Raw genomic sequence first — 11,241 nt, 5'->3', positions numbered from 1 at the left:
GAATTCCAAACGTAATTTAATTATGAAATCATCGTAAGATTACCTCGGATGAAGAATAACTTATTCTGCACCATGTGTGATGAATAGTATCACTATATATATATAGTGATACTATTCATCACCCCCAGGATGCAAAATTATTTATTCTTCACCCGAGGTAATCTTAGGATTATTTTATAATTAAATTACGTTTGGAATTCAAATAGTTACATTCATATTGATTCACTACGTAAAATTTGGCACAAGAAAATAAAAATATAGGTCATAAGACAAGAAAATTTGCAATTTATGTATATTTTACACTATGTTTTTACATTTGTAATTTTACATAATATAAAATATTTTTTACGACGATTATATATTTTCTTACGGTCTCTTTTTATGTCGGAAATAAGACAAAACTTACGGAACGTAAAATTACGGTGCATAGATGGTAAAATAGAGAAGGGTGAAGAATAACTATTCCTCGCCCAGGGTGACGAATAACGCGTATATATATATATACATATATATATATATATATATATATATATATATATATATATATATATATATATATATATATATATATATATATATATATATATATATATATATAGCACTGCTAAACTAAGCATGAGCATAAATTTATTTATCCTACGCGCCGGCCATAGCGTGCGCTTAATTAAGCCAACCACCCCTCCACCCGTCCCGCATGGAGCCATGCATGTTTGAACGTAAAAGTGGAACACTTAGTAGTAAGGACATTACTACAAAGCATATTTACCTGAAATCAAACGTAAATCCATGATGATATTCTAGTAATGGTTCATATGGGATGCAGTAACACAAATAGTAGTAATGAAATCAATGGACTGGATCAGATGTTCCTACGAATTGCTAGTAAACCTATGAGAAGGTAGTGGTAAATCAATTACTACCTAGCTAGTAGCTAATAGCTTTGTTCAGTTAGGTAGTAAACCTACAATAGGTAGTAGTAATGCAATTACTATCTAGCTACTTTTTAGGTAACCATTTTACTAGCAGTAAGGATTTTATTGTTGTTACTATGTTTACTATGAATTTTACTAGCAGAATGTTAGGGAGCGCACATGTGCATGCTGATGGTAACCATTATAATCCCGTTACCATTTTTACCACTAAGTTTACTAGCAAGTGGAGGGAGTACCTGGCCAGGCGAACCGTAGTTGCATGTTGATGGTAATAATTTAATTGTGTTACTATTTTACATGGACTTTTACTAGCAAGTGGAGGGAAGTCACTGGTTTGATCGGTTTAGCGGGTGCACGACTTGGCCGGAGCGTAGGATTAGCATTCTGCGCGCACGCTCACTTTAGCGCCACCGTATATATATATATCCAGTAATCATTAATACAGAAAGATAGTTGATTGTTCAAAAGGGGGTTATCACAAAATGTTAACATCCTAGGCAGTAGATTTCTCCGGAGCCAGCGTCTTGATTCTCCGACTAAGATTCTGCATTATGTCGACGAGCATCAGCTTCTTCTGCAATCTAAACTGGACGGCCAGTTGAGTAGTAAGAGGGGGTTCTCCCTTCAGGACGGCCTGGTCATCCATTATCTTGGTGTGGAAGTGTTGGAGGGCAATGGCGCAAAGTGCGAGAACAGTTCGGAGCGCCGAGGCTTCGACGGTAGGGCCCAGAGGAGCTTCCGTGCCAAGCGACATCAAAGTTTTCAGATCGTGCTTGCCCACGGTCTCCGGGTCAGCTGCAAGAAGAACTCGCAGCGCAGCTAATAAGCGCCCGTCTACTATGTCCGGACCTCCTAAGCTGACCTGAAAGGCAGTAACCAAGTCAGGATCATAACAAAATATATCAGGTTCGGACTCATACAGGAATACTGAACACAATATATTTGAATTTGAAGTCAATCGAATCACAAAATAAAACAAATAAATCATAGTGGAAGAATGTGGGCAAAACCTTTAGAATAGCACCCTCTCCGTGTAGATTTAGCTGTGACAAGATTTCCTGTTGCCACTTGGCTGGTGTTGAAAAGTTGGGATTAGAAACCCCTGCTGCCATGCTAGCAGCATCGAGAAGATTACCATCATAGCTCAGTTCCACTTGATCGTATGGATTCGATGTTACTACAAATCCATAATCAAGAAGATAAAAATCATTGGGGTAGCAACCATAGTTCAGTGTAACAGCAGCGTTTTGATCAATCTGCGTCTCAGCAACAACCTGCGTTATAGCACAACATACAGAACATTACACAGAAAACACACAGCATCTTCCACAAGCAAATGCATCGCCGCATCATACAGTAAAAAACTATATGCATTGAATAAAACAGTTGATTAAATATTTGCCTCTTCTGGGCAAAATATATTACTACCTCTGTAACTAAATATAAGACGTTTTAGTTACAGAGGTAGTACTAACCAAGGGAACTAATTATCTCTAGGAACAGGGCAAACAACAGTCCTATCGTTGAAGTAACTACTATTCACTAAACCAATACACATGCAAGTTAATAACTGAAAAATGAATTCAACAGTGACTAATGTACAGCCAGATACTTTCACTGCTGTTCTTGCAAAAAGATAAAAACACTTACATTACAAGGACATGCTTAACAACTGCATACCACATTAGAAAGTGTATGTAAAGAATGCTACTCCCTTTGTCTCATAATATAAGATGTTATTACAATCGATATATGAGTATATCAGTTGTAATAACATCTTATATTATAGGACGGAAGGAGTACTAAAGAAGATATTATTAGCACATGACTCATGATTCATGAATGGCTAACATGCCAATCAAGAGTACGCAAACAAAATTTGAGTTCTATGAGGGTTATGCACTGTCGATGTGTTTTTACACACAATAATTGTATCTAGTTATAGCATCAATATTTGTGAAGCTAATGCACAAATAAAGAACACGGTAACTCATTAGAGAACAGAAAAATCTGCAATTTTTTGGGCGCAACGACGACAATTACACGTGTAAGATTGAAAAGTACTTGCCTTAACTGACATATCAGGGCTCTCGACATCTCCTTCCTGGACAATCCTAGCATTCGGGCTAAAACTGTGGTTGCACATATCAACAAGGGGCAACAACATTGGGATTTCACCATGCAGACGGAATGCTCGTGAAGACGCTGCTGACATAGCCCATCCAAGGGAAGACGAGTGCAAATCTTGTCCACAAAAAGGATGATCTCCTGAGGGCACAGTACCAAGCTTCTGTTTAAGCTCTTTCTCAAACTCGAGAAGGAAGCGGCATCTTTTATTTATCTGAAATAGCATCAGTGAGAAAACAGACAGGAAAATACGATAAGTATCCACTTAGCGGTCGCTATAGTTCTTCACAACCTGGTGGAGGAGAGGAGCATATTGCAAGTTCTTTATGTCTTCCCCTGGAAAGAAGATTGGTACCGTAAAAGTCTCTGGCAGGTTCGCGATATATGGCCACCAAAATGAATCGGATTTTGTCCTTTCTTGAAGCAACCTCAAGCCGAGTCTCATTGACCACAGTTCCTCTGTCACATGCTTACCACAAGATTCAATTTACTACTTAATAAAAGATAGTTTGCCTAGTTTTGCAGAACGGAATTATGTTCTCAAAAGAAAATACTGAATAAAAATCTCCCTCATATACTAAACAGAGACAGGAAGATGAGTACATAAATTTTCCATCGTGCAGCTATTCGACCACAAGGCAACATCAGTTACATAGAAGGATGAGTTATAGAACAAGTTAACAACTTGACAGATGAGTCCAAGCTTAAACAATTTAACATGAAAAGATAGTATGGTATTCAGAGCTCTGGCTTTTACATTTTTAGCTAAAAGACACAATAGACTGAACCTGGGGTCAATTAAGTTAGAACACGATATTAATTACTAAGCACTGAACTCTTCTCAGTCTCAGGTTATACCAACTACAGTTGTAAGCTGGAGACTAATAAGTTTCACCAACCCTTACTTTTCATATTGTGATTTCACAACTGGCAGTTTCCAACAGAAAATAGCAACAGTTCAGAGCATAATTTAGCCCATGAATCTACAACCTACAGGAGACAAAGAAATTGCATTCATCGTCATCCATAATGTGCCTATTTTGAGTATTTTCAGAAGTTAATAATCCTACTGTTACTAGAGAAGATTTCCGAATCGCCCTGATGCCAAAAGAACCGCATTATTACCAGTTATGCTCCGAATGTATTGTCTAAATGCATCTTAAGTTCAATGCACTCCCGATTACAACCACGATTAAGCTACCACATTATTCCACAACATATAACGAACCAAAGGAAGATAATCAGATGGGCCAATACCGGGGACTCGGTCGGCGAGCTGCATCAGTACTGCGTCCGCAGCATCGGCTGGGCGGCGGAGTCGTAGCGGGATGCGCCCAGGGAGATCAATGAGGACGGCTCCGGGGGGGATGACGCCGTCGGCCGCCGTGGCGGACACCCCGAGGCCGTACTCGGGATGATCGGCCACTCGGAGAGCCGGGTGCACGAAACCTCCCTCGCGCTGCACCCACCGGAGCAGGTCCGGCGGCTGCTGCGCGATGCGCGGGGCGGTCGCTCCTGATGCGGCGGAGCAGGACAAGCTGCGGCGGCGGAGCGCGAATGAAGAGGAGAGGAGGGCGGAGGTCGTGGAGGCGAGGGCCTTCCGCGCCGTCGCTGGCGTCGCGCCCGCCGCGGCGGCAGCCATGGGGGGTAGTTTTCTTTAGATGAGGAAGACGGCTGAAAAGGTTTTTTTTTTTGAGACAAACGGCTGAAAAGGTAAGGGCATCTCCGACGGACCATCGTTTTGGGCTTTGTGGGCGTTCGCCCCACTCCCACACAAGCATTCGGCAAACCTGATATATCCAAATTTACACATTTTTTCATTCGAAGCGGTCAACGCCGCTCAATTGTCGCATTCATGTCGACCAAAAGCGAAGGTGAGACGTTCGGCCCACTGCCACGCAAGCATTCGACAAACCTAGCCTATCCAAACCATCTTCCTCATCTGCACACTTTTCTATCCGAAGCGGTCAGCGCCGCTCAAGTGCCGCATTCATGCCGACCAAAAGCGAAGGTAACCTCTCACGTCGTTCCAACATTGAAGCGGCGCGCCAAGCCAAGAGGGCCATCCACCCTGTTTTGCGGTGCATGTAACCGCTCCGTGTTCACACTACGTAGATCATCAAATGGACATAGAAATGCACATAACCCACATAATTGGTCATTAAAAAATCACCACAGTTCACATAATCCATGTAACCGACGGACAAGTTCTAAACTAGATTACTAAAAGCGGAAATAAACATGGAAAGAGTGTCGAGCTTCACCACTTTCTCGCCGGCCCTTTGCCCTTCTGGTCACCGGTGCTACCGTAGGCGTCCGGGTAGGCGGTGGCTGCATGAGGTGGGTAGTCAGAGCCGTCGGTGATGTGGAGGATGAGGAGGAGTCGATGAAGCCCACCATCTTCCGAACAAAGCGGTCATGCTACCTCTTCAACTTGGCCGCCCTCGCCACCTCTGATGTTGCCTCCAACGCCTCGTACGCTGACTGCTCCAGCCCTACTCGGAGCGCCATCGGGTTCTTTCCGACGGAGCCGGCGGGCGTCCGTCTCCATTGTCATAAGCGAGCAGCGGTAGACCCATGGGAAGAGCCACTCCTCGTCATCGGGCACCATCGGCATCTAGCGGCGGGAGGACTGTGTGACCGTCTCCGAGGCCAACACCCTCTCCCTAGCCCGCCGCCTCTCGCGGCGGGCGAAGCGCACCTCAAATTCAGGTGTTCATGTCTGTGGCACCGGCGGAGCAGGGCACTAAACCCACCGCTGCCCTTGAGGAGTAGTAGTTGGAGAGTTAGGAGGGCGGCAGCGGGCCATCGCCGCGAGCAGGCGTACAGCACGGTGCCAGACCAGCTGGCTCCAGCATCGACACTGTGGCAGGAAGCGGCCAGAGACAGAGCACAACCGAACTGCCACCCATGTCCACCCGCAAGTGCTTCAAGGCGAGGTAGAGGGCCAAATCCTCCTCGTCACCCGCCGCATCATGGAGGAAGGCATCCCAATCGTCACTGCTCCCACTGCCTCCATCACTGTCGGAGCTGGACAGGTGGATGGAGAGGAGGGGATCGGATTGGGAAAAGGGAGGAGAAGAGACGGGGAGCGGAGCAAAATGAAGTGAGTTAGGGTTTGCTCTGGGTGGGTTTTTTGTGGGGACAGAGTGGGGTCATGGTAGGCCAGTATGGGTCGGGCTGACATGGCGGACGCACTCGAGCCTCCCCATATCCACCCCAGATTTGGGTTGGATATGAGGGGTGTCGGATAGGCCTGGCGTTTGGGTCTGGTTTGAGGCGTTCGACTTTTTTTGACCGGTCTGTCCCCCTGGGCGTTTTTGACCCGTTTGAGGCGCTTGGCTGTAGATGCTCGAAATCCCCTAAAAATGTTCATCTTTCTATTTTAAGTCCATGAGCTCAAAATGATAGCATATCAAATCTTCGATGAGTGAACGATATTCAAATGCGAGATTAATAATTCTAATTTAAATATTACAATCCAACTAAGTTTTCAAATAAATAGTTTAAATTTGAATCCAACTCGCACATATGTTCTAATTGTCCCCTTTAATCGCTCATAGATGCTCAACCAAACCTTTCTTGAGCTTCTTATGAGTTGATCGCGCTCATAGATGCTCAACCAAACCTTTCTTGAGCTTCTTATGAGTTGATCGGTGCCAATTTTGATGATGCATATGAACAAACTCATCGAACATAGACAGTTTCCAGTGTATAAGTTGGATACGATCACCCATGTTCTCAAATTTCATATCTCTGGCAACGTCTTCATCCTCATCCTTCATGATCATGTTGTGCATGATCACACAATATTTCATCACCTCCCGCAAGGTCTCTGAATCCCATTGTTTAGCATATTTATGAACAACTGCAAAATGGGATTGGAGCACTCCAAAGGCCCTCTCCACATCCTTTTTATCTCATTCTTGTCTTTGCGGAAAGTGATCTCTTTTTTGACCAACTGACTCAGAGATGGTCTCGACTAATGTAGCCCACGGAGGATAGATATCGTCTACAGATGGTGGCGCATGTTCTAATGATGTCCACTGACAGTGTAGCTGGAAAGAGGAGCTTGTCCTTCAGTCAACTTAGCAAACAACGGAGACCGCTGCAGCATATTGATGTCATTGTGAGACCCGAGCATGCCAAAGAAAGTGTCCCAAATCCAGAGAACATGCAATACAACTACTTCACGAATGATGGTTGGCTTCTTAAAATGGCCCTGATATTGCCCTTCCAGAGCTTTTTGGGTAGTTCTTACATCTCTAGTGCATGCAATCAAGATATCCAAGCAAACCTGGCCACCCACTTTCTTCCTTCGGTCCTTTTTACTCTGCATATAAGAATTGTCTGAAGTCAAACTTCATAAAGTTTGACCATATTTATATGAAAAAAATATCAACATCTACCATGCTAAAGTTATACAATATGAAAATTTAAGTCATGACACATCCACTGATATTGATTTGATTTTGTGAATGTTGGTATTTTTTCTATAAAGTTGGTCAAACTTTACTAGGCTTGACTTTAGACAAATCTTATATGCAAACTAAAAAGGATTATAGCCTTTTGGTTTCCGCGACCGTTGGTTCTCTCAAGTATCAAGGTCCAAACACCTCAAAAGTGAGGGACACTTCCCACGCATCCGGCGAGCCAATGATGTCGGAGAAGTGATGGAATGCGGCCTTAGCCATCACCACCTTGCCAGAGATGACCTCATCACTGACACGAATCTGAAAGATATGGTTTTTCTGCTTACAATGAGACGCATGGATTTCGAAGAAAGCAAAGTTATAGTGTCCCCTTCCACCCACCCCCGCGCGGAGCCATGAGAAGTGCACCTGTTGTCTAGTGATGGAATGCTCAAGGGAGGCTAGCCCCAAATAAGCCATCTTGAGTTTGCGCCGCAGCCATGCCTCCTCAAGCTAGAGGGGCCTCTTGTCTTGCACCGCAGCAGATGAAGAGAGATACTGTCGATGGAGCGTGTGCTCCAACTTTGGAGATGGTGTGCCATGAACTTGACTACTTGAGGCGCGAGTAGATACGATAAAAGGAGTCTGAATCTGGCTCCTCGGAATCCCAAGCAGCAACAACTACCTCAAGGAAGCCGTCCATCTTATGCCAGAAATGCTCAAAAACGTGTGGGGTGGCTAGAACAGGGCACACAATCCACAAGGAGGGAGGCAATGATCAGAGATGGTCGAGGCCAAGCTGCACAGCCTACAGTATGGGTGCAAGACCTCTCAATTTGGCATACAGAGAACATGGTCATTGTGCATGAGGGTGGGTTGTCATGCTCGTTAGACCGAGTATACTGTCGACTATGGAGGTAAATATCTCGCAGCTCCATATCAGCAACAAAGCTTGTATACATGGACGAACGGTTTAAATATGGTGAAGATTGTACCACATATATGTATGGCACACCACTAGGAGCTAGTATAATCTATTGGGTTAGCCTGGCCCGCCGCACGAGCCCTTGCTGCTGCCGGACTTGTTCGACGGGGCCTTCTTGCGGGATCTGAGGGAGCACGCCCTTTTCCATTTGATGTACAGCTCCCTGCACTCATCACTGCAGAATGCAAATTTGCCCCTGTAGAAGACAGACAAAGAAATTGGACCATCATGTTACAGACATCTCCAACGAATAAATTTAACCTTCTTTTATTGCAGTGAAGAAACCATGCATTTTTTTAGTATTTATTTATTTCTCTCTCGTTGATGACAGATTGTGACAATTAAAGAAATACTCTACGAGCGTTAGATGGTAACGAGTGACAAGTTTATGGATCAAACAACAACTCATATGATTGGGCGATTAATGTTCTTTATTTATTGCGTAGCTTTGGGGAGTATATATGGTGTCTTAGACTCTTGACTAGAAAACTAAATCTAAATCCACCCCCTAAAAAAATATAAATGCATCCTAATAATTTTATATTTTGAGACAGGACATTTCATACATGATTCAGGGACCAAAATTAAAAGAGGACAAATTATAAAGCTATGAGCACCCCATGGATCAATAGTACATATCTCATTAGCAAATACATACGGAGTATTAATAATTAATTAGCATGGCAGAGCAAACCAAAAATGTATCGGCAACAAGTAACATGCTGAGGGAAAAGATTTGCATCGAACATTCCTCTAAAATACGGGAGAGCATAAGATTCATGCTATGAACCGCTTACACTAGTAGCATCGATGGGTTGCTTATACTAGCTAGCATTGAATCAGCATTACCTTTCAAGTGAACGAGGTTAGTCAAATTAGTACGGAATACTTGTCTAAATTAAACATGGAGGGTAACAAATTATTACTATCATTTCATAAGTGAAAACGGATCCTGAATATGCCCCTCACATAAAACACGAGGGGAATCACGAAACCAACACAAAATCGTAAGCTGCCAGCAACATCATAAGAAGATTGGATCAGGTGCAACCTTGACGTGGAAAACGAACGAACGGCGCGGAATTCACATCGGAAAGCATCATGAGAGATTGATCGGATCCTAGCCAAAAATCACAAGGAAGCTACCGAAAAGGACAAAACTGAAACGCGAGGCCGAAACACGAGGATTCTACCGGACATTTTCCACGCTACGACGAACAAAGAATGGGAAAATAGTGACGCTGGTACCTGTAAATGTAGGCGTCTTCGCCGGCGAGGGGTTTGCGGCAGATGCCGCAGGCCGCCAGGAACGCTGCCGCCATCCACAGCCCGGCAAAGGTGTCCCTCTTTAGATAGGGGGTGGCGCCGCCTACAGCGCTCATCTTCACGGTGTTAGCCGACACAAAAAAGATCGGCCGCGCGCGTGCCTTCTTGTCGTCGCCGCTCACCTGGCGCACCCGCCTCGCCGCCGACGGAATGGACGCCACGCTGAACTTCCGGCGCAGCACAATGCTCCTCTGCCGCTCCTTGAGCATCTCGTCGGACCGGGTCCGTGCCGAGCTCGCTCGCTCGCTGGTTCCCGCCCCGCCTTTGTCAATCTATATTTCAGTACGGTGGCCTTTGTGTCCCAAGATTTTGAGAGAGACTGGATGGTGGTGAGAGGGGTTTTGGGGAGGAGGAACGGGGAAGGGGCAGGGCATAAAAAGAGGAGGAGGGCCGGGCACGTGAGCCGTCCACTCCCCACTCTAGACACCTGGATGCTTTTGATCTCGTGATTTATCATATGGAATTATAGCGATTAAGGCAGTTTGTTAGAGTTACCCTCGCGCCGCCCACATGTATGTGTGCGGTAAAAACATCCGGTCTCTGTTGTTCCATATCGGGCAATGGCTACTCTATGCTATACGCATGATGATTTGGTTTTGCTGGGGTAGAGTGAAAAATCAACCTTTTTTAGATAGAAAAATAAACCAACCAATGTGTGATATTTGGTGTTAAACATAATAAGGAAACACATTATTACGAACCACATTGCTTTTTATTTAGTCGAGTTGTTTTATTTTCATTAATCTATATATATCTGGTGGCATGAAAGTTTCGCGGCGCCACATTATCATGCGAGATATGGGGGCTGCACAAGCCGTTGCTACGCATGACTGACCTAGGTCAAGGAAACGGCAACGGACTATCGGCAGGGCTGCGAAAACCGTCAATGCGCTTGACTGGCCTAGATCAAGGAAACGGCAATGGACTTTTGACTGATTTGTGGGCCGCGGAAACCGTCGGTATGCACTGGCCTAGATCAAGGAAACAACAGTGGACTTTTGACAGATATGTGGGCTGCGGAAACCGTCGCTATGACTGGCCTAGATCAAGGAAACCGTAGCGGAGATTCGGTTGTGTTCACTGGAATCTTTTCCGGGAGCACTTTTAATATAGGGGTGTAATGTGGCTCGATAGATCGATGTCAACTTGTGTCTCACTTTTTCGCTGGAGCACTTATCCGACACGTCATACATCTGGCTTTGAGCTAGAGTACAACTTTTGTTTTGTCTTTTTCATGCATTATGATAGATATCATGACGACAAACAAGGTTTATCTTATGGTTTATGTTACATCGAAAGTCAAAATTATGCGCCCTTTAAGATTTACAACATCTAAATAATTTTATCCAGTCTCAACATGAAACAATTTATACAATTCTGTTTATTCGAATTTCAACAATACAACAAACACCATGTAGTACACAAACTATGCCTAAACACTTAGGCGGTTGTTGTTTTA

General features: G+C 44.4%; 2 protein-coding genes across 3 annotated transcripts; both read right to left on the bottom strand.

Annotated features, from left to right (window-relative positions):
• Nucleotides 1-1,305: 1,305 nt before the first annotated feature.
• Nucleotides 1,306-4,776, bottom strand: LOC125514524 (Rubisco methyltransferase family protein). The gene is made up of 5 exons (XM_048679863.2): nucleotides 4,317-4,776; nucleotides 3,352-3,518; nucleotides 3,001-3,273; nucleotides 1,943-2,206; nucleotides 1,306-1,794 (listed from the first exon to the last, which is right to left on the bottom strand). The coding sequence occupies exons 1-5, from the start codon at nucleotides 4,699-4,701 to the stop codon at nucleotides 1,426-1,428; spliced, it is 1,458 nt and encodes a 485-aa protein (XP_048535820.1). The 5' UTR covers nucleotides 4,702-4,776; the 3' UTR covers nucleotides 1,306-1,425.
• Nucleotides 4,777-8,210: 3,434 nt separating this feature from the next.
• Nucleotides 8,211-10,183, bottom strand: LOC147965990 (FCS-Like Zinc finger 13-like). 2 transcript variants are annotated; one of them, XM_087528551.1, is made up of 3 exons: nucleotides 9,905-10,183; nucleotides 9,705-9,838; nucleotides 8,211-8,652 (listed from the first exon to the last, which is right to left on the bottom strand). In XM_087528551.1, the coding sequence occupies exons 1-3, from the start codon at nucleotides 9,989-9,991 to the stop codon at nucleotides 8,514-8,516; spliced, it is 360 nt and encodes a 119-aa protein (XP_087384677.1). In that variant the 5' UTR covers nucleotides 9,992-10,183; the 3' UTR covers nucleotides 8,211-8,513. The 2 variants fall into 2 exon arrangements, with proteins under 2 accessions (XP_087384677.1, XP_087384676.1); XM_087528550.1 differs by having other exon boundaries at nucleotides 9,705-10,176.
• Nucleotides 10,184-11,241: the final 1,058 nt, after the last annotated feature.

This window comes from Triticum urartu, chromosome 6A (genome assembly GCF_056163025.1).
Source record: "Triticum urartu cultivar PI428250 chromosome 6A, HENAU_Tu73, whole genome shotgun sequence".
Lineage (NCBI taxonomy): Eukaryota > Viridiplantae > Streptophyta > Magnoliopsida > Poales > Poaceae > Triticum > Triticum urartu.
Note: the sequence above shows the minus strand (reverse complement) of the source record. Positions and strands in the feature narration are given on the sequence as shown.

Excerpts from the sequence above, each read along its gene's own strand:
- LOC147965990 (XM_087528550.1), bottom strand. The coding sequence starts at position 9,991 with ATGCTCAAGGAGCGGCAGAGGAGCATTGTGCTGCGCCGGAAGTTCAGC. Across the intron at positions 8,653-9,704 it reads GAAGACGCCTACATTTACAG|GGGCAAATTTGCATTCTGCA; the intron begins GTACCAGCGTCA and ends TGTCTTCTACAG.
- LOC125514524 (XM_048679863.2), bottom strand. The coding sequence starts at position 4,701 with ATGGCTGCCGCCGCGGCGGGCGCGACGCCAGCGACGGCGCGGAAGGCC. Across the intron at positions 3,519-4,316 it reads GCTCGCCGACCGAGTCCCCG|AGGAACTGTGGTCAATGAGA; the intron begins GTATTGGCCCAT and ends AGCATGTGACAG. Across the intron at positions 2,207-3,000 it reads GCCCTGATATGTCAGTTAAG|GTTGTTGCTGAGACGCAGAT; the intron begins GCAAGTACTTTT and ends GCTATAACGCAG.